Source organism: Oncorhynchus tshawytscha, linkage group LG04 (assembly GCF_018296145.1).
Source record: "Oncorhynchus tshawytscha isolate Ot180627B linkage group LG04, Otsh_v2.0, whole genome shotgun sequence".
Lineage (NCBI taxonomy): Eukaryota > Metazoa > Chordata > Actinopteri > Salmoniformes > Salmonidae > Oncorhynchus > Oncorhynchus tshawytscha.
Genome location: NC_056432.1, coordinates 19488645 through 19509705, shown reverse-complemented (window position 1 = coordinate 19509705; position 21061 = coordinate 19488645). Strand labels below are relative to the sequence as shown.

At 43.0% G+C, this 21061-nt stretch overlaps 1 protein-coding gene across 1 annotated transcript in view; it reads left to right on the top strand.

Annotated features, from left to right (window-relative positions):
- Positions 1 to 4264: 4264 nt before the first annotated feature.
- Positions 4265 to 21061, top strand: part of LOC112248190 (transmembrane channel-like protein 2-B) — a 27898-nt gene continuing 11101 nt past the window's right edge. Inside the window, exons 1-10 of the mRNA XM_042320425.1 lie at positions 4265 to 4406; positions 6800 to 6841; positions 8666 to 9182; positions 10325 to 10474; positions 10904 to 10994; positions 17242 to 17323; positions 17425 to 17531; positions 17693 to 17791; positions 20517 to 20659; positions 20770 to 20917. Coding sequence (XP_042176359.1) covers positions 4361 to 4406; positions 6800 to 6841; positions 8666 to 9182; positions 10325 to 10474; positions 10904 to 10994; positions 17242 to 17323; positions 17425 to 17531; positions 17693 to 17791; positions 20517 to 20659; positions 20770 to 20917 — 1425 coding nt within the window. The 5' untranslated portion in view covers positions 4265 to 4360. The remainder of the gene's footprint in view (positions 4407 to 6799; positions 6842 to 8665; positions 9183 to 10324; positions 10475 to 10903; positions 10995 to 17241; positions 17324 to 17424; positions 17532 to 17692; positions 17792 to 20516; positions 20660 to 20769; positions 20918 to 21061) is intronic.

Genomic DNA, 21061 nt, shown 5'->3' with positions numbered 1-21061 from the left:
CTTCATAGAATTTTTTGAGAATTTTTATTTCACCTTTCCTCCTGGCTACCCCAAGCTCCACACCCCACGCAGCTACTTGCCCGAGCCTCCCCAGCTTCTCCTTCACCCAAATCCAGAAAGCAGATGTTCTGAAAGAGCTTCAAAACCTCGACCCATACAAATCAGCTGGGCTAGACAATCTGGACCCTCTCTTTCTAAAATTATCCGCCTCCATTGTTGCAACCCCTATTACCAGTCTGTTCAACCTCTCTTTCGTATCGTCCGAGATCCCTAAAGATTTGAAAGCTGCCGCGGTCATCCCCCTCATCAAAGGGGGCGACACTCTAGACACAAACTGTTATAGACCTATATCCATCCTGCCCTGCCTTTCTAAAGTCTTCGAAAGCCAAGTTAATAAACAGATCACTGATCATTTTGAATCCCACCGTACCTTCTCTGCTGTGCAATCTGGTTTCCGAGCTGGTCACGGGTGCACCTCAGCCACACTCAAGGTACTAAATGATATCATAACTGCCATCGATAAAAGACAGTACTGTGCAGCCGTCTTCATCGACCTGGCCAAGGCTTTCGACTCTGTCAATCACCGTATTCTTATTGGCAGACTCAATAGCCTTGGTTTCTCAAATGACTGCCTCGCCTGGTTCACCAAGTACTTCTCTGACAGAGTTCAGTGTGTCAAATCGGAGGGCCTGTTGTCCAGACCTCTGGCAGTCTCTATAGTGGTACCACAGGGTTCAATTCTCGGGCCGACTCTTTCCTCTGTATATATCAACGATGTTGCTCTTGCTGCTGGTGATTCCCCGATCCACCTCTATGCAGACGACACCATTCTGTATACATCTGGCCCTTCTTTGGACACTGTGTTAACTAACCTCCTAACGAGCTTCAATGCCATACAACACTCCTTCCGTCGCCTCCAACTGCCCTTAAACGCTAGTAAAACCAAATGCATGCTTTTCAACCGTTCGCTGCCCGCACCCGCCTGCCCAACTTGCATCACTACTCTGGACGGTTCTGACCTGTGAAATTCGTGTGAAATTCTAAATATTTTTTAGAAACATGTAACTTTCACACATTAACAAGTGCAATACACCAAATGAAAGATAAACTTCTTGTTAATCTACCCATCATGTCTGATTTCAAAAGGTTTTACAGCGAAAGCACAACATTTGATTATGTTAGGTCAGAGCCAAGTCATAAAAACACACACAGCCATTTTTCCAGCCAAAGAGAGGAGTCACCAAAAGCAGAAATATAGATAAAATTAATCACTAACCTTTGATGATCTTCATCAGATGTGTTGGGGAATAATCAGAATTGGTTGGTAACATAGGTAAGATGTTTTATATTCATCATATGTTTGTAAGTTACTTCTCATCAGAATGTTATTTTTGTATAATACTGTGGCGGGGTTGCAGTATCTGTTCTATGTCAAGACTAAGTTGCTTGGGCCGGAGAGAGGGGAGAGGTCAAGCGTGTATCTCTTGGCTCCACAATGTCTGTGTGCCAGTCAGTGTGTCTCTGTGATCTTGTCAAGATAGGATGGATTTGATATATGCCTGTTGATATGGAGGATTGGTTTATGGTTCTGAGTTTGAGAAAGGTGACAAAGCTGAACGATGAATTATGCCGATGCTGTCTTATCCTGTGTGTGTCTGCTATAAAGGATCTCAGTTGAAATGTGGAAGGGACTCTCAGAGAATTCATTGATAGACACTGAATTGATCTGAGAGTCACAGGGTTGTGATAGAGCTCATATAATAAAAGATGGACTTTGATAACTAACTCTGACTGGTGTGTGGTTTGCTCACATGATTTGGTAAATAGAGGAAATTTCCACGACAGATGACACTCATAGGACATCATGTTACACAATACATGTATGTTTTGTTCGATAAAGTGCATATTTATATCCAAAAATCTCAGTTTACATTGGCGTGTTACGTTCAGTTATGTTTTGCTTCCAAAACATCTGGTGATTTTGCAGAGAGCCACACCAATTTCCAGAAATACTCATAATAAACATTGATAAAAGATACAAGTGTTGTTCACAGAATTAAAGATAGGCTTCTCCTTAATGTAACTGCTGTGTCAGATTTTTTTTTAAATGTACGGAAAAAGCACACCATGCAATAATCTACGGCGCTCAGAGACCAAACCAGCCAAAGAAATATCCGTCATGTTGTGTAGTCAACATTAGTCAGAAATAACATAATAAATATACCTTTGATGATCTTCATCAGAATGCACTCCCAGGAATCCCAGTTCCACAATAAATGTTTGATTTGTTCGATAAAGTTCATAATTTATGTCCAAATTCCTCCTTGTTGTTAGCGCGTTCAGCCCAGTAATCCATCTTCATGAGGCGTGAGCACTAGGTCCAGATGAAAAGTCCAAAAGTTCCGTTACAGTCCATAGAAACATGTCAAATTTAACATAAATCTTCAATAATGTTCCAACCGGAGAATTCCTTTGTCTGTAGAAAAGCAATGGAATGCGAGGTAACTCTCACATGAACAAGTGTCACGAGCTTGTGGTACTCTGCCAGACCACTGATTCAAAGAGCCCACATGAGCCCCTCCTTTACAGTAGAAGCTTCAAACAAGTTTCTAAAGACGGTTGACATCTAGTGGAAACCCTAGGAAGTGCAATTTGACCCCATAGACACTGTGTATTCAATAGGCCAAGCGTTGAAAAACTACAAACCTCAGATTTCCCACTTCCTGGTTGGATTTATCTCAGGTTTTCACCTGCCATATGAGTTATGTTATACTCACAGACATCATTCAAGCAGTTTTAGAAACTTCAGAGTGTTTTCTATTAGCAACTGGGACTGAGTAGCAGGCAGTTTAATCTGGGCACGCTTTTTATCCAAACGTGAATATGCTGCCCCCTATCCCAAACAGTTTTTAACATCTCCAATCCAAAATCAAATCTAGAATTGGCTTTCTATTTTGCAACAAAGCCTCCTTCACTCATGCTGCCAAACTCGTAAAACTGACTATCCTACCGATCCTCGACTTTGGCGATATCATCTACAAAATAGTTTCCAACACTTTACTTAGCAAACTGGATGCAGTCTATCACAGTGCCATCCGTTTTGTTACCAAAGCCCTTTATACCACCCACCACTGCGACCTGTATGCTCTCGTTGGCTGGCCCTCGATACATATTCATCGCCAAACCCACTGGCTCCAGGTCATCTATAAGTCTTTGCTAGGTAAAGCTCCTCCTTATCTCAGCTCACTGGTCACCATAGCAACACCCGCCCGTAGCACGCGCTCCAGCAGGTATATCTCACTGGTCATCCCCAAAGCCAACAACTCCTTTGGCTGCCTTTCCTGCAAAAATCGCTGACACTGGAGACTTATATTTCCCTCACTAATTTTAAACATCAGCTATCTGAGCAGCTAACCAATCGCTGCAGCTATACATAGTTAATCTCTAAATAGCCCACCCAATCTACCTACCTCATGCCCATACTGTTTTTATTTACTTTTCTGCTCTTTTGCACACCAGTATCACTACTTGCACATCATCATCTGCTCATCTATCACTCCAGTGTTAATCTGCTAAATTGTAATTACTTTGCTACTATGGCCTATTTATTGCCTTACCTCCTCACGCCATTTGCACACACAGTATATAGACTTTATTTTTTATCTATTGTGTTATTGACTATACGCTTGTTCATTCCATGTATAACTCTGTGTTGTTTGTGTCGCACTGCTTTGCTTTATCTTGGCCAGGTCGCAGTTGTAAATGAGAACTTGTTCTCAACTAGCTTGCCTGGTTAAATAAAGGTGACATTTTTAAAATAAATAAAATAAAAAAATTAAAAATAGTGCTCTGGTTTAAAATTTCAGGGTAAGAGTTACGTACGTATATGATGGAATTTATTGGTGTGAGTTTTTCAACTGTTGGTCAAAACTATTTATTGCTGCAAAACAGGTGAATAATGGTTTATATGTACACATTAAGGCACTAATTCAATTGTCTAGGTGTGTGAGTATAAGTGCTTGTGTGTGTGTGTGGGAGTGTATTGTATCTGTGTCTACATACATGCTGTAAGTCAGAGATCAACTGTCTTTTTGATTGACACACTTTTTGTACCACTTTATTGTCCCTTTAGATTTAGTCTTTCTTCTTCGGTACTAAATATTATAATCTCTTGAGCAATATCATTGGTGGTTGTCAGGGAGACAACAAGTCTAGTAGCCCAAACACGGGTGCACCTGTCAGAGTGTGTGAGTACCTGCACAGGTGTGACAGCTGCCTGCTTACCTGAGATCTACATGGCCTGAGAGGGAGAGAGCAGGCTGAACTGAAGAGCTTAATAAGAGGACAACACTGAGCCAAAATGCCTCCTCGGAAGAAAACTGACATTGCAATTAAAATGGAAGAGGGTGGGTAGGATTTATCCTTTTTGTTTTCCAGAGTGGAAATATTTCTTCTTTTGGATTTCTCTTGAACACTGAAGAGTATTCAGTTTTTCTCTTTCTTTGATGTGTTTGTAGTAAATATGGAACAGATGTACTACTACAGATCTTTCTTTGATGTGTTTGTAGTAAATATGGAACAGATGTACTACTACAGAGCTTTCTTTGATGTCTTTGTAGTAAATATGGAACAGATGTACTACTACAGATCTTTCTTTGATGTGTTTGTAGTAAATATGGAACAGATGTACTACTACAGATCTTTCTTTGATGTGTTTGTAGTAAATATGGAACAGATGTACTACTACAGAGCTTTCTTTGATGTCTTTGTAGTAAATATGGAACAGATGTACTACTACAGATCTTTCTTTGATGTGTTTGTAGTAAATATGGAACAGATGTACTACTACAGATCTTTCTTTGATGTGTTTGTAGTAAATATGGAACAGATGTACTACTACAGATCTTTCTTGGATGTCTTTGTAGTAAATATGGAACAGATGTACTACTACAGATCTTTCTTTGATGTGTTTGTAGTAAATATGGAACAGATGTACTACTACAGATCTTTCTTTGATGTGTTTGTAGTAAATATGGAACAGATGTACTACTACAGATCTTTCTTTGATGTGTTTGTAGTAAATATGGAACAGATGTACTACTACAGATCTTTCTTTGATGTCTTTGTAGTAAATATGGAACAGATGTACTACTACAGATCTTTCTTTGATGTCTTTGTAGTAAATATGGAACAGATGTACTACTACAGATCTTTCTTTGATGTGTTTGTCGTAAATATGGAACAGATGTACTACTACAGATCTTTCTTTGATGTCTTTGTAGTAAATATGGAACAGATGTACTACTATCTTTCTTTGATGTGTTTGTAGTAAATATAGAACAGATGTACTACTACAGATCTTTCTTTGATGTCTTTGTAGTAAATATGGAACAGATGTACTACTACAGATCTTTCTTTGATGTCTTTGTAGTAAATATGGAACAGATGTACTACTACAGATCTTTCTTTGATGTCTTTGTAGTAAATATGGAACAGATGTACTACTACAGATCTTTCTTTGATGTGTTTGTAGTAAATATAGAACAGATGTACTACTACAGATCTTTCTTTGATGTGTTTGTAGTAAATATGGAACAGATGTACTACTACAGATCTTTCTTTGATGTGTTTGTAGTAAATATGGAACAGATGTACTGCTTCTTTCTTTGATGTGTTTGTAGTAAATATGGAACAGATGTACTACTACAGATCTTTCTTTGATGTCTTTGTAGTAAATATGGAACAGATGTACTACTACAGATCTTTCTTTGATGTGTTTGTAGTAAATATGGAACAGATGTACTTGATCTTTCTTTGATGTGTTTGTAGTAAATATGGAACAGATGTACTACTACAGATCTTTCTTTGATGTCTTTGTAGTAAATATGGAACAGTGTACTACTACAGATCTTTCTTTGATGTGTTTGTAGTAAATATGGAACAGATGTACTACTACAGATCTTTCTTTGATGTGTTTGTAGTAAATATGGAACAGATGTACTACTACAGATCTTTCTTGGATGTCTTTGTAGTAAATATGGAACAGATGTACTACTACAGATCTTTCTTTGATGTGTTTGTAGTAAATATGGAACAGATGTACTACTACAGATCTTTCTTTGATGTCTTTGTAGTAAATATGGAACAGATGTACTACTACAGATCTTTCTTTGATGTGTTTGTCGTAAATATGGAACAGATGTACTACTACAGATCTTTCTTTGATGTCTTTGTAGTAAATATGGAACAGATGTACTACTACAGATCTTTCTTTGATGTCTTTGTAGTAAATATGGAACAGATGTACTACTACAGATCTTTCTTTGATGTCTTTGTAGTAAATATGGAACAGATGTACCACTACAGATCTTTCTTTGATGTCTTTGTAGTAAATATGGAACAGATGTACTACTACAGATCTTACTTTGAGCCAGTTTTCTATAACAGGAAAATAATTCTGCATGAACAAGAAATGTAAATTATTATGTGGATTATAATTCATTTACATTTTTGAAGGGGTTGATACATTTTTCATTAGGTCAAATCAAGTCTGAAATTTCTAAGTGGAAATTACAAACATTAAAATACTTTTAAAACCTCAAATACACTACAAGTTTGCATTTCTCAGCAACAAAAGAGTGCTCAAATTAAGATCCTATCTGTAGATGTACTATAACATGGAACATACATCCATACTCTTAAACATGAAACAGTAAGATTGTGAGATTTTTCATGGTTCAAAGACAAAGTACAATATTTGTAGAGCTTTTGACTGACAATGTATATATATATTTTATAGTGGGAATGGACATCGATGGAGAGTTAGACAGTGGGCATGAGGGTAAGTCATAAGAAGGAGAAAGTGTTTGATGTGTGTGTGTTTATGTGTGTTTGAGCTTACCTGTTTGTGTTATTCTGAAAAGATGGCGTTCTAAAGGGGAGACACACTGTGTAAAAAATTATGACATTTACTAATCTAAATGATGAGTTCAAGGACACAATAACCCACCCCAGCTAATTTTGAACTTTTCCTGATGAATAACAACATATCAATACAGTAAAGTTCATATGTTTTGAGCAAAATAGTGTTATTTAGACATATTTGCGAGATTGGATTTAGCAGTTCAATGAGTTGGTTTGATGGTGCACTCTGATGTCATTGGCCTCCCCCCTTGCTTGCGGGAACAATAGAGGAAAAATGTAAGGCTAAAAAGAGGAAAGGCCCAACCCCCCCCACTTGTACCATGTCAGAGGACACCTGGACCACCTATTGAGATGTGCTTTTTGTTAAGTAAGTGTAGGCCGTCATTGTAAATAAGAATTTGTTCTGACTTGCCTAGTTAAATAAAGGTTATATAAAATAGGTGACAAATCATGTTCTAGGGAGGCTGGAGTGGGTCTTTTAGGATAGTCATAGACCAGTGATGTAGTGGTAAAAAAAATAGGTGGGTAAACTCTAATTGCCAGTAGCGGTGACAAATTTGATTACAGGATAACTTTCCTGCAATGCAGGAGATTTAAAATGTGTAGTATATTTGAGGTTTAAAAATGCTTATGTAGTTTGTAATTTCCACTTAGACATTTCTGTCTTTATTTTTCCCTACAAAAATGTCCATTCATTAAATCCACATAATAATTCACATTTCCTGTTGCTGCAGGATTATTTTCATGATGGTGCAAACTGACTCAAATTAAGATCCTACATCTGTACTTCCAATGCATTTTTCCACAAAAGGTGGGTAAACTAAATCATCAAATCAGAATATGTTATTTGTCACATACAACAGATGTTAGCCTAACCGTGAAATGCTTACAATCCCTTAACCAACAACGCAGATTTTTTTTAAGTGAGCAAGAAAATATTTGCTAATTTTTTTAAATAAATAAAGTAAGAAAAAAAGTAACACAATAAAATTAAAATAACAAGGCTATATACAGGGGTACCAGTACCGATGTACAGGGGTACAGGTTAGTCGAGATAATTGAGGTAATATGTACATGTATGTAGGGGTAAAGTGACTATACATAGATAATAAACAGTCAGTAGCAGCAGCATAAAAGGGTGTCAATGCAAATAGTTTGCATTTGACTAACTGTTTAGAAGCCTTATGGCTTGGGGGTAGAAGCTGTTAAGGAGCTTTTAGATCTAGACTAGTCATGCGGGTACCCCTTGCCGTGCGATAGCAGAGAGAACAGTCTATGACTAGGGTGGCTGGAGTCTTTGACAATTTTTAGGGCCTTCCTCTGACACCGCCTGGTTGGCAGAAAGCTTGGCCCCAGTGATGTTCAAGCTTGGCCCCAGTGTAGCGCCTTGTGGTTGGATGCCGAGCAGTGCCCTCGATGGTGCAGCTGTGGAACGTTTTGAGGATCTGAGGACCCATGCCAAACCTTTTCAGTCTCCTGAGGGGAATAGGCATTGTCGTGCCCTCTACCCAACTGTCTTGCGTTTACCCTCCATTACACCATTGGCAATAACCATGGGGAGGCTGGCAACCTGGCTGATTTAGATGTTTGTTTAATTGTTCAGGTTCTAATGTAATTTGTGTGTGTGTGTGTGTGTGTGTGTGTGTGTGTGTGTGTGTGTGTGTGTGTGTGTGTGTGTGTGTGTGTGTGTGTGTGTGCGCGTGTGTGTATGTGTGTGTGTGTGTGTGTGTGTGTGTCTCAGATGAGGTCAGGTGGAGAGACAGAAACAGGAAAGTCAAACTCTCTCCACGAGCCGGGGGACGGAATGGCAAACAGGCCACCAGCGAGGAGGAAGAGGAGGAGGAGGACGAGGCACAGAGTAAGAGGGCTCATAAGAAAAAGGCCAAGGTCCAAGACAGCGAGGAAGAGGATGAGGAAGAGGAAGACGAGGCACAGAGGAAGAGGGCTTATAAGAAAAAGGCCAAGGTTCAGGACAGCGAGGAAGAGGATGAGGAAGAGGAGAAGAGCGTTAAGCGGAAGGGCCCAAAAGCTGCAGGCAGAAATAAAAAGGCAGTCAAGCAGGTGAGTGAGGAGGAGAGTGAGGAGGAAGAACGAGGGAAGAAAAGGAAAGGCAGAAAATCGACTATCAAGAACCAGAAAGAAGGGCAGAACAAGGAGAAGAAGAGCGATGCTAAAGGGAAAAGTGACGCCAAAGGCAAAGGAGTGAAGGACAAAGGGAACGAGAAAGACAAGAAAAAGAAGAACGCAAAGTACAGCAGGTGCAGTATCCTTTGAGAGGGCCACCTCTCTCACATATCTCTATGCTCCACACACCATCATGTATGAAGGAGGAGTCTGACAGACTCTGTTCAGATATGCCCCTTCAATGTATTGATTAATTAGTTCAGGGAGTTGAGTCATGAAAATGGGTTATAGGGTTGCACAAAAGTGTTACAAAATGCTACGACAATGACCTTAGCTCACTATTTGTGAGCTCCCCTCATCTCACACAATATCCCATAATGAAAAAGCAAAAACAGGCTTTTAGAATTTTTTGCAAATTTATCAAAAACAACAACTTAAATATCACATTTGCATAAGTATTCAGACCCTTTACTCAGTACTTTGTTGAAGCAAATTTGGCAGTGATTACAGCCTCGAGTCTTCTTGGATATGATGCTACAAGTGTGGCACACCTGTATTTGGAGAGTTTCCCCCATTCTTCTCTGCAGATCCTATCAAGCTCTGTCAGAGCTTGTTTTTCAACGTTTATAGAATGTGTTAACTTAATGTTAATGGAGAAAATGTATAGTCATGTGATGGGACATCCCTTGGGTCATCCCTGGGAACCTCTGTCAAAAGTGTCCAACCATTTTAACATTCTCAAAATGTCCCCACTAAAGTTTTGGTAATGCATAACCAGTATTTTTCACCAGAATAGAGTTGGGTTGTAGTGGTATTTGTGCTGGCTCAATCATGGGGTAGTGTTGGTTCATAACATTGAGTTGAGGGATTACATGGACGGAATGGGGTTTGTTCGTGTCTGGTTGGGTCGATGGGAGGACCAGGTTACTGGACTATTCTAGGATATGTTATTTGACTTGCATGTGTCCCCTCTTGTCCACTCATTTCAATTAAATTAAATTACATTTAAGGGCTTTATTGGCATGGGAAACGTATGCTTACATTGCCAAAGCAATGTTCTCTTTTTGTATTTTCTGTTGGTCTGCCAGATGCGTTTCAACATAATGTGACAAGTTCAAAGTTTGTACCATGATAATTGGGCACTGTGTAAAGCCTCTGGCCACACTGCCCACTCTTAGCAAAGACAGTCTGACCGGAACTATAACTCTACTCTGGTTGACACATGGTTGACCCTGACTTGACCCCTGGCCCTGGTAACAGCTCTTTCTTCTGATAGCTCTTCTTCTTCGGGCGAGTCAGGGGACGAGGATTCTCTGTCAGAAGGGGAGATTGCTGCTCAGAAGGAAGAGGTGGAGGAGAAGAAGAAGCTGATCGCCACTCTAAGGAACAAACCGTGGCGCATGAAGAGGAGGCTTAAACTCCTCAAGTAAACAAAATGGCCACCATCATGTGTATTCCTCCACTGATTTCCCATTGGCTGATTGCCTTCACATAGGGACTTGCTCTTGCTGTGCTGTTTTCTCTTTTTTTCTATAACTACAGTACTTTACACATTCCTTAAGGCTTACACAATAACTAATGTATTACTTGTGATGTCATCTTATTTATTTTTAAATTCAATTTAAATATAATTGTGCCTTTGATGCTACATTGCCTGATCAAATGTCCATTTATTTTGTGAAATACTTTAATTTCTTTATGGAATGACAAAGTAGATAGATTGTCCATTACCCTTTGCTGATTGATGTTCTTTGACCAGCTTCTCACTGATTTATTGGTGGGTGGTTTATCAAACCAGTGATTGATACTTTTTGTTGGTTGATGAGTCATCCTTTTTTTTGGTTTTGAATTGTAGGGAATGCCAGGCGTTTGTGGAGAAGTTTGAGGGGGCTCTGGGAAAGGGCAAAGGGAGGAAGCTCTACGCCTACAAAGTCATAATTGCTAAGGTAACTTTTCCTAGGCCAAGTGTTAACTTTACAACTGAGTCCACAGTCTTAAAGATTAGTTATGTCCTACTGAATCATTATGAATAATTCAAACAAATTATGCATTTATAACTTCAATATGTTAAGACTTAAGTTAGCTGCCCAGTGACACGAGCCTACTAGATGAGCTAAATTACTTATATGCTCGCCTCGAGGCAAGCAACACTGAAGCGTGCATGAGAGCATCAGCTGTTCCGGATGACTGTGTGATTACGCTCTCCATAGCTGATGTGAGTAAATCCTTTAAACAGGTCAACATTCACAAGGCCACAGGGCCAGACGGATTACCAGGACATGAAATCCGAGCATGAGCTGACCAACTGGCAAGTGTCTTCACTGACATTTTCAACCTGTCCCTGACTGAGTCTGTAATACCAACATGTTTCAAGCAGACCAACATAGTCCCTGTCCCCAAGAACACTAAGGTAACCTGACTAAATGACTACCAACCCGTAGCACTCACTTCTGTAGCCATGGAGTGATTTGAAAGGCTGGTCATGGCTCACAGGAACACCATTATCCCAGAAACTCTAGACCCACTCCAATTTGCATACCGCCCCAACAGATCAACACCATAGTGCCCTCAAAGCTCATCACTAAGCTAAGGACTAAACAGCTCCCTCTGAAACTGGATCCTGGACTTCCTGATTGGCCTCCCCCAGGTGGGGACTAGGTGTAACGGTTTTCTAGTGGTGATGAAAGAGAGTCGGACCAAACTGCAGCGTGTCGATTGCGATCCATGTTTAATATAACAAAAAAAAAACGAACTTACAAAAAACAATAAACGAAACCGAAACAGCCTATCTGGTGCAAACTAACAACGAGTACACATAGGACACTAAGGACAATCACCCACGACAAACTCAAAGAATATGGCTGCCTAAATATGGTTCCCAATCAGAGACAACGACAAGCATCTGCCTCTGATTGAGAACCACTCCAGACAGCCATAGACTTTGCTAGACAACCCACTAAGCTACAATCCCAATACCACCACCAAAACCCCAAGACAAACACACCACAATTACAAAAACCCCATGCCACACCCTGGCCTGACCAAATACATAAAGATGAACACAAAATACTTTGACCAGGGCGTGACAGAACCCCCTAAGGTGCGGACTCCCGAACGCACCTCAAAACAATAGGGAGGGTCCGGGTGGGCGTCTGTCCATGGTGGCGGCTCCGGCGCGGGACGTGGACCCCACTCCTTTAATGTCTTAGTCCCCTCTCCCTTCGTCCCTGGATAGTCCACCCTGCCGCCGACCATGGCCTAGTAGTCCTCACCCAGAACCCCACTGGACTGAGGAGCAGATCGGGACTGAAGGACAGCTCGGGACCGAGGCAGCTCGGGACTGAGGGGAAGCTCGGGAGTGAGAGAAAGCTCAGGAGTGAGAGAAAGCTCAGGAGTGAGAGGAAGCTCAGGAGTGAGAGGAAGCTCAGGAGTGAGAGGAAGCTCAGGAGTGAGAGGAAGCTCAGGAGTGAGAGGAAGCTCAGGAGTGAGAGGAAGCTCAGGCCGGTAAATAGATCTACCAGCTCCTGGCTGGCTGGTGGTCTCAGCAGATCCTGGCTGACTGGCAGATCCTGGCTGACTGGCAGATCCTGGCTGACTGGCAGATCTGGAAGAGTCTGGTTGACTGGCAGATCTGGAAGAGTCTGGTTGACTGGCAGATCTGGAAGAGTCTGGTTGACTGGCAGATCTGGAAGGGTCTGGCTGACTGGCAGATCTGGAAGAGTCTGGCTGACTGGCAGATCTGGAAGAGTCTGGTTGACTGGCAGATCTGGAAGAGTCTGGCTGACTGGCAGATCTGGCGGCGCTGGGCAGACTGGCAGATCTGGCGGCGCTGGGCAGACTGGCGGCGCTGGGCAGACTGGCGATGCTGGGCAGACTGGCGGCGCTGGGCAGACTGGCGGCGCTGGGCAGACTGGCGGCGCTGGGCAGACTGACGACGCTGGGCAGACTGGCGGCGCTGGGCAGACTGGCGGTGCTGGGCAGACTGGCGGTGCTGGGCAGACTGGCGACGCTGGGCAGACTGGCGACGCTGGGCAGACTGGCGACGCTGGGCAGACTGGCGACGCTGGACAGACTGGCGGCGCTGGGCAGACTGGGGGCACTGGCAGCGCTGGGCAGACTGGCGGCACTAGCTGCCCCATATAGGCTGACAGCTCTGGCGGCTTCTTACAGACTGACCGCTCTGGCGGCTCCGTGCTGACTGGCAGCTCCTTGCAGACTGGCAGCTCCTTACAGACTGACAGCTCCGTGCAGACTGACAGCTCCGTGCAGACTGACAGCTCCGTGCAGACTGGCAGCTCCGTGCAGACTGGCAGCTCCATGCAGACTGGCAGCTCCATGCAGACTGGCTGCTCCATGCAGACTGGCTGCTCTATGCAGACTGACATCTCTGGCTGCTTCATGCAGACTGACAGCTCTGGCTGCTCCATGTAGACTGGCTGCTTCATGCAGACTGGCAGCTCGGGCTGCTTCATGTAGACTGACAGCTCTGGCTGCTCCATGCGGACTGACAGCTCTGGCTGCTCCATGTAGACTGACTGCTTCATGCAGACTGGCAGCTCGGGCTGCTTCATGTAGACTGACAGCTCTGGCTGCTCCATGCGGACTGACAGCTCTGGCTGCTCCATGCGGACTGACAGCTCTGGCTGCTCCATGCGGACTGACAGCTCTGGCTGCTCCATGCGGACTGACAGCTCTGGCTGCTCCATGCGGACTGACAGCTCTGGCTGCTCCATGCAGACTGACAGCACTGGCTGCTCCATGTAGACTGGCTGCTTCATGCAGACTGGCAGCGCGGGCTGCTTCATGTAGACTGACAGCTCTGGCTGCTTCATGCAGACTGGCAGCTCTGGCTGCGCTGAACAGGCGGGAGACTCCGGCAGCGCTGGAGATGAGGAAAGCTCCGACAGCGCTAGATAGGCGGGAGACTTCGGCAGCGCAGGAGAGGAGAAAGGCTCCGACAGCGCTGGAGAGGCGAGGCGCACTGTAGGCCTGATGCGTGGTGCTGGTACTGGTGGTACTGGACCGAGGACACGCACAGGAAGCCTGGTGCGGGGAGCTGCTACCGGAGGGCTGGGGTGTGGAGGTGGTACTGGATAGACCGGACCGTGCAGGCGCACTGGAGCTCTTGAGCACCGAGCCTGCCCAACCTTACCTGGTTGAATGCTCCCGGTTGCCCTGCCAGTGCGGCGAGGTGGAATAGCCTGCACTGGGCTATGCAGGCGAACCGGAGACACCGAGCGCAAGGCTGGTGCCATGTAAGCCGGCCCAAGGAGACGCACTGGGGACCAGATGCGTAGAGCCGGCTTCATGGCATTTGGCTCGACGCTCAATCTAGCCCGGCCGATACGCGGAGCTGGAATATACCGAACCGGGCTGTGCACCCGCACTGGAGACACCGTGCGCTCCACAGCATAACACGGTGCCTGCCCGGTCTCTCCAGCCCCCGGTAAGCACAGGGAGTTTGCGCAGGTCTCCTACCTGGCATAGCCATACTCCCTGTAAGCCCCCCAAGAAATTTTTGGGGCTGACTCTCGGGCTTCCATCCGCTCTGCCGTGCTAGCTCCTCATAATGCCGCCTCTCTGCTTTTGCTGCCTCCAGCTCGGCTTTGGGGCGACAATAATCTCCAGGCTCATTCCAGGGTCCTTTACCGTCCAATTCCTCCTCCCATGTCCATAACTCCAGGTGGTGCAACCTCTCCCACTGTAGCTGCTGCTGCTCCTGCTGCTGCTGCCTCTGTTGCCTCTTCTCCTGTTGCTCCTTTGGGCGGCTACACTCCCCTGGTTTAGCCCAGGGTCCTCTCCCGTCGAAGATCTCCTCCCATGACCAGAAATCCTTGGTGAGCATCTCCTTTTTCGGCTGCTCCTGCCTGTTGACACGCCGCTTGGTCCGTTGGTGGTGGGTGATTCTGTAACGGTTTTCTAGTGGTGATGAAAGAGAGTCGGACCAAACTGCAGCGTGTCGATTGCGATCCATGTTTAATATAACAAAAAAAAACACGAACTTACAAAAAACAATAAACGAAACCGAAACAGCCTATCTGGTGCAAACTAACAACGAGTACACATAGGACACTAAGGACAATCACCCACGACAAACTCAAAGAATATGGCTGCCTAAATATGGTTCCCAATCAGAGACAACGACAAGCATCTGCCTCTGATTGAGAACCACTCCAGACAGCCATAGACTTTGCTAGACAACCCACTAAGCTACAATCCCAATACCACCACCAAAACCCCAAGACAAACACACCACAATTACAAAAACCCCATGCCACACCCTGGCCTGACCAAATACATAAAGATGAACACAAAATACTTTGACCAGGGCGTGACACTAGGTAACCTAGTGATTAGAGCGTTGGGCCAGTAACTGAAAGGTTGCTGGCTTGGTACCCCGAGCTGACAAAGTAGAAATCTGTCATTCTGCCCCTGAACAAGGCAGTTAACCCATTGTTCCCCGGTAGGCCGTCATTGTAAATAAGAATTTGTTCTTAACTGGCTTGCATATTTAAATAAAGGTTCAATTAAAAATTAAAAAATAACAACACATCTGCCACGCTGATCCTCAACACGGGGACCCCTCAGGTGTGCGTGCTCAGTCCTCTGCTGTAGGCATGACTCCAACAGCGTCATTAAGTTTGCCGACGACACAACAGTGGTAGGCCTGATCACCGACAACGATGAGACAGCCTATAGGGAGGAGTTCAGGGACCTGGCTGTGTGATGCCAGGATAGCAACCTCTCCCTCAACGTGATCAAGACAAAGGAGATGATTGTGGACTACAGGAAAAAGAGGACTGAGCACACCCCCATTCTCATCGAAGGGGCTGTTGTGGAGCAGTTTGAGAGCTTCAAGTTCCTTGGTGTCCAAATCACCAACAAACTAACATGGTCCAAGCACACCAAGACAGTCATGAAGAGGGCACGACAAAGCCTATTTCCCCTCAGGAGAATGAACAGATTTGGCATGGGTCCTCAGACCCTCAAAAAGTTCTACAGCTGCACCATCGAGAGCATCCTAACTCGTTGCATCACCGCCTGGTATGGCAACTGCTCGGCCTCCGACCGCAAGGCACTACAGAGGGTAGTGCGTATTGCCCAGTACATCACCGGAGCAAGTTTCTTGCCATCCAGGACCTCTATACCAGGAGTTGTCAGAGGAAGGCCCTAAACATGGTCAAAGACTCCAGTCACCCTAGTCATAGACTGTTCTCTCTACTACCGCACTGCAAGTGGTACTGGAGAGCCAAGTCTAGGTCAAAAGGGCTTCTTAAGAGCTTCTATCCCCAAGCCATGAGTCTGCTGAACAGCTAACCAAATGGCTACCCAGACTATTTGCATTGCCCCTGCCCCCCTCTTTTTACGCTGCTGCTACTCTCTGTTTATTATCTATTCATAGTCACTTTAACTTTACTTACATGTACATATTACCTCAATTACCTCGATTAACCTGTGCCCCCGCACGTTGACTCTGTACCAGTACCCCTTGTATATAGCCTCGCTACTGTTATTTTAATGCTGCTCTTTAATGATTTGCTATTTAGTTTTTTACGTATCTATTATTTACTTAACACTTATTTGTCTTAAAACTACATTGTTGGTTAAGGGCTTGTAAGTAATTGTACTGTAAGGTCTACATCTGTTATTTGATGTTATTTGATATGGCATGTAAAATACACATGTAACCCTCTAGAGTCTAAGCCCTGTCTAAATCAGGGGACGGGGATGGGGGAAGGAGGGACGGGGGGTCTACACTAACATATGGAATTATTTTAAGATGGTTATACCAACGATCATTTATTTATTTGTTTTTTTTTTATTAAAAAAAAATATATATGTATTGGATGAAACATTGAAAAAACATTATCGAAAGGAAGTATGTTCTGAAGTTTCGGGATGTCACATGGTCTGACAAACACCATCTCTGCCACCTTTCACTGAAGATGCGGAACGGTTATATCGGCAGATGTGGGGGATTGAGACGCAGCCCATGCAAAAACTGATATCTCTAGCTTAAAGAGATGGGGATTATGTTAATTTGATTTCCGCTGGAGCACAGAAATTGTAGGCTAAGGGTTAAATCATCAGTGCACCATAATCTTCATGATTTTTTTCTTATCAGGAACTACACAGTACGTCTGTGATAAACTTTTATTTTCAAATATTCTCTCTTAACCTTTTTTGTTTCAGAAAATGATCAAGTTCAACCGTGACTTTGACAATTTCAAAACAGCCTGTATTCCATGGGAAAGAAAGATTAAAGAGGTTGAGAGTGGGTATCATTATTTAAAGCTATGAGTTTCTGTCTTGTTCATGTAATGTAGTTCTATCTATTCATTATGTAACTTTTGGAGTTTGAACTCTAACCCTCAGGTCACTTTGGGTCATCTGTGGCTTCCTACTTTATCTTCTTGCGGTGGATGTACGGTCTAAACCTGGTCCTGTTTGGGTTCATGTTTGGTCTTGTTGTTCTCCCAGAGGTGAGCAGCTTTTTACCTTAAGCACATAGTCCATTGTCTTGCAAAATATTTGCAGTTTATTTGGTCAGCACATGGAGAGATATCGTAGGAGGGACTCACTGTCTCATTCTTACAGTCTTTTCCCCACTTCCCTTTCATTTTTCCTTTCTTTCTGTCCGGAGGTGATGATGGGTCTTCCGTATGGGTCTATACCCAGGAAAACTGTTCCCAGAGCGCAGCAGGCCAAAGCCATGGACTACTCCGTCCTCCTTGATTTTGGAGTGAGGATCTTTGGAGTGATGTCATATTTAAGCACCTTGTTAAGTTTACTTAAGGTTCAGGTTTACTTCATATGATTGTACATTTGAAACAAACATACATAAAATGTGATGTCATACAGTACTTTTAAATTACTGGTAAAAAAAAGGGTAAAAAGTAGATTTTAAGACATTAGGGGTCATGCATGTTCATGAATAACAGCATCATATTGCATTGTACCTGCATTGTAATTAAACACCCACACCGGTATAAATACACTGTTTCAAGCTGAAAGACGATGGCCAGAGCTTACCCATGATGTTGCACAGCGATTTAAGTCAATAAGCCATCGTTTTATTCAAAGTATTATATATTCGGGCTTGAAGTGACAAATCCGAACTGCCAACTTCGGATCCTATATGACAATCAAATTATTTTCAGCCTATGTTTAGTTTCAGGGCTGGGTTTTACTTGAATGTTACCACCCACCAGCGTGGCATTATTTCTTAATCAGAAACAGCTGTAAAGTTTTCCTCTTCGTGACTGAGCTGAGCCAAACAGCCTTGTGTCCACTTGGCTGCCTGAGCCAAGGAGCAAATTAAAATAGGCGGTGCAAATGTATGTTTTTGCAAGTCTACTTTTTAAAATCTTTTTTCAGAAAATTATCATAATCCATTGAATAATTTGTCCATTGTCACTTTTCTTTGGTGGTCTATATAAACAACGAAACAATATCAAATATATTTTGATGTGTTTAACACATTTTTGGTTACTACATGATTCCATATGGTTATTTCATAGTTTTGATGGCTTCACTATTTTTCTAAAATGTAGAAAATGTAAAAAATAATGAAAACCAATGAATGAGTAGGTGTTTCCAAACATTTGACTGGTTCTGTATATATAACCATTTTATAAATGGTATTATATAAAATCTTTTTTCAGAAAATTAACATAATCCATTGAATAATTTGTCCACTGTCACTTTTCGTTGGTGGTCTATATAAACAACGAAACAAAACAAATATATATATATATATGCCTTGATGACAGCTTTGCACACTCTTGGCATTTTCTCAACCAGCTTCACGAGGTAGTCACCTGGAATGCATTTCACTTATCAGGTGTGCCTTGTTAAAAGTTAATTTGTGGAATTTCTTTCCATCTTAATGCATTTCAGCCAATCAGTTGTGTTGTGACAAGCTAGGGTGGTATACAGAAGATAGCCCTATTTGGTAAAAGACCAAGTTCATATTATGGCAAGAACAGCTCAAATAAGCAAAGAGAAACGACAGTCCATCATTACTTTAAGACATGAAGGTCATTCAATCCGGAATTTTTCAAGAACTTTTAAAGTTTCTTCAAGTGCAGTCGCAAAAACCATCAAGAGCTATGACAAAACTGTCTCTCATGAGGACGGCCGCAGGAAAGGAAGACACAGAGTTACTTCTGCAGCAGAGGATACGTTCACTAGAGTTAACAGCACCTCAGATTGCAGCCCAAATAAATGCTTCACAGAGTTCAAGTAACAGACACATCACAACATCAACTGTTCAGAGGAGACTGAATGAATCAGGCCTTCATGGTCGAATTGCTGCAAAGAAACCACTACTAAAGGACACCAATAAGAAGAAGAGACTTGGTTGGGCCAACAAACATGAACAATGGACATTAGACCGGTGGAAATCTGTCTTTTGGTCTGATGAGTCGAAATGTGATATTTTTGGTTCCAACTGCCGTGTCTTTGTGAGACGCAGAGTAGGTGAACGGATGATCTCCGCATGTGTGGTTCCCACCGTGAAGCATGGAGGAGGTGGTGTGATGGTGTGGGGGTGCTTTTCTGGTGATGCTGTCAGTGATTTATTTAGAATTCAAGGCACACTTAACCAGCATGGCTACAACAGCATTCTGCAGTAATACGCCATCCCATCTGGTTTGTGCTTAATGGAACTATCATTTGTTTTTCAACAGGACAATGACCAACACACCTCCAGGATGTGTAAGGGTTATTTGAGCAAGAAGGAGAGTGATGGAGTGTTGTGTCAGATGACCTGGCCTCCACAGTCACCCGACCTCAACCCAATTGAGATGGTTTGGGATGAGTTGGACCGCAGAGTGAAGGAAAAGCAGCCAACAAGTGCTCAGTATATGTGGGAACTCCTTTAAGACTGTTGAAAAATCATTCCAGGTGAAGCTGGTTGAGAGAATGCCAAGAGTGTGAAAAGTTGTCATCAAGGCCAAGCGTGGCTACTTTGAAGATTCTAAAATCTAGAATATATTTTGATTTGTTTAACACTTTTTTGGTTACTACATGATGCCATATGTATTATTTCATAGTTTTGATGTCTTCGCCCCCTCCCCCGAAGATTAATGCTTTCATTGGTGTAATGATAGCTAGAACCTCACGTGTCTATTCAGACAATGCAAAGGAACCCGCAAAAGAAAATTCTAGGAACTTATAGTTAGTTACATGTTACGTGTCATTTGCGGCATGAATGATTATGAGCAAAGCTATTCTAGCCTATCATTTCAATGAATATGTATATTTCAATTTGTGAATATGTGTAAGTAGCCTTCATCATTCTTCGGACAGGAAATGGCATCGAAATAGTGGCTGCAACTTGTTATGGGTGGGTCCTTTATAAAGTGTTACACATTTTCAGTACATCAATTGTACTTGGCACTGTCAGCTTAATTTCAGATGAATGACTTGCATATGAACATGATTATTTTTCTTAATTTCACCAGGGCTACTGCAAGTACTCTGTTCTGTTCTATGGCTACTATAATGACGAACGCACCATCGGACTCCTCCAGTTCAGACTGCCACTGTCCTACCTACTGGTCGGTGTTGGCATCTTCGGCTACAGCCTGATGGTGGTCATTAGAACGTGGGTTAAACACACACACGTGAACATACACATATGCACACAGTAAATATATACTAATCCACATACACACAAACAGTATCTGAAATATTGATGCCAGCAACCCCCCCCAGGATGGCACGTAACTCGGATGAGGGAGGAGATGGTGGGGACGATGGACAGTTTACATTCACCTTTAAGATGTTCACCAGCTGGGATTACCTCATTGGGAACCCAGAGACAGCTGACAACAAGTATGCCTCCATCACCACCAGCTTTAAGGTAAACACAGCAGCAGCTAACACTTAGGCCTATCCATAGCTAATAGACCGACCTACCACTAGCTTGGCACAAGATACTGTTGTTTATGCATAACTTTGTTCTACAAATATTCATTGGTCTTATCTTTAAAAATCTTCAATCTCC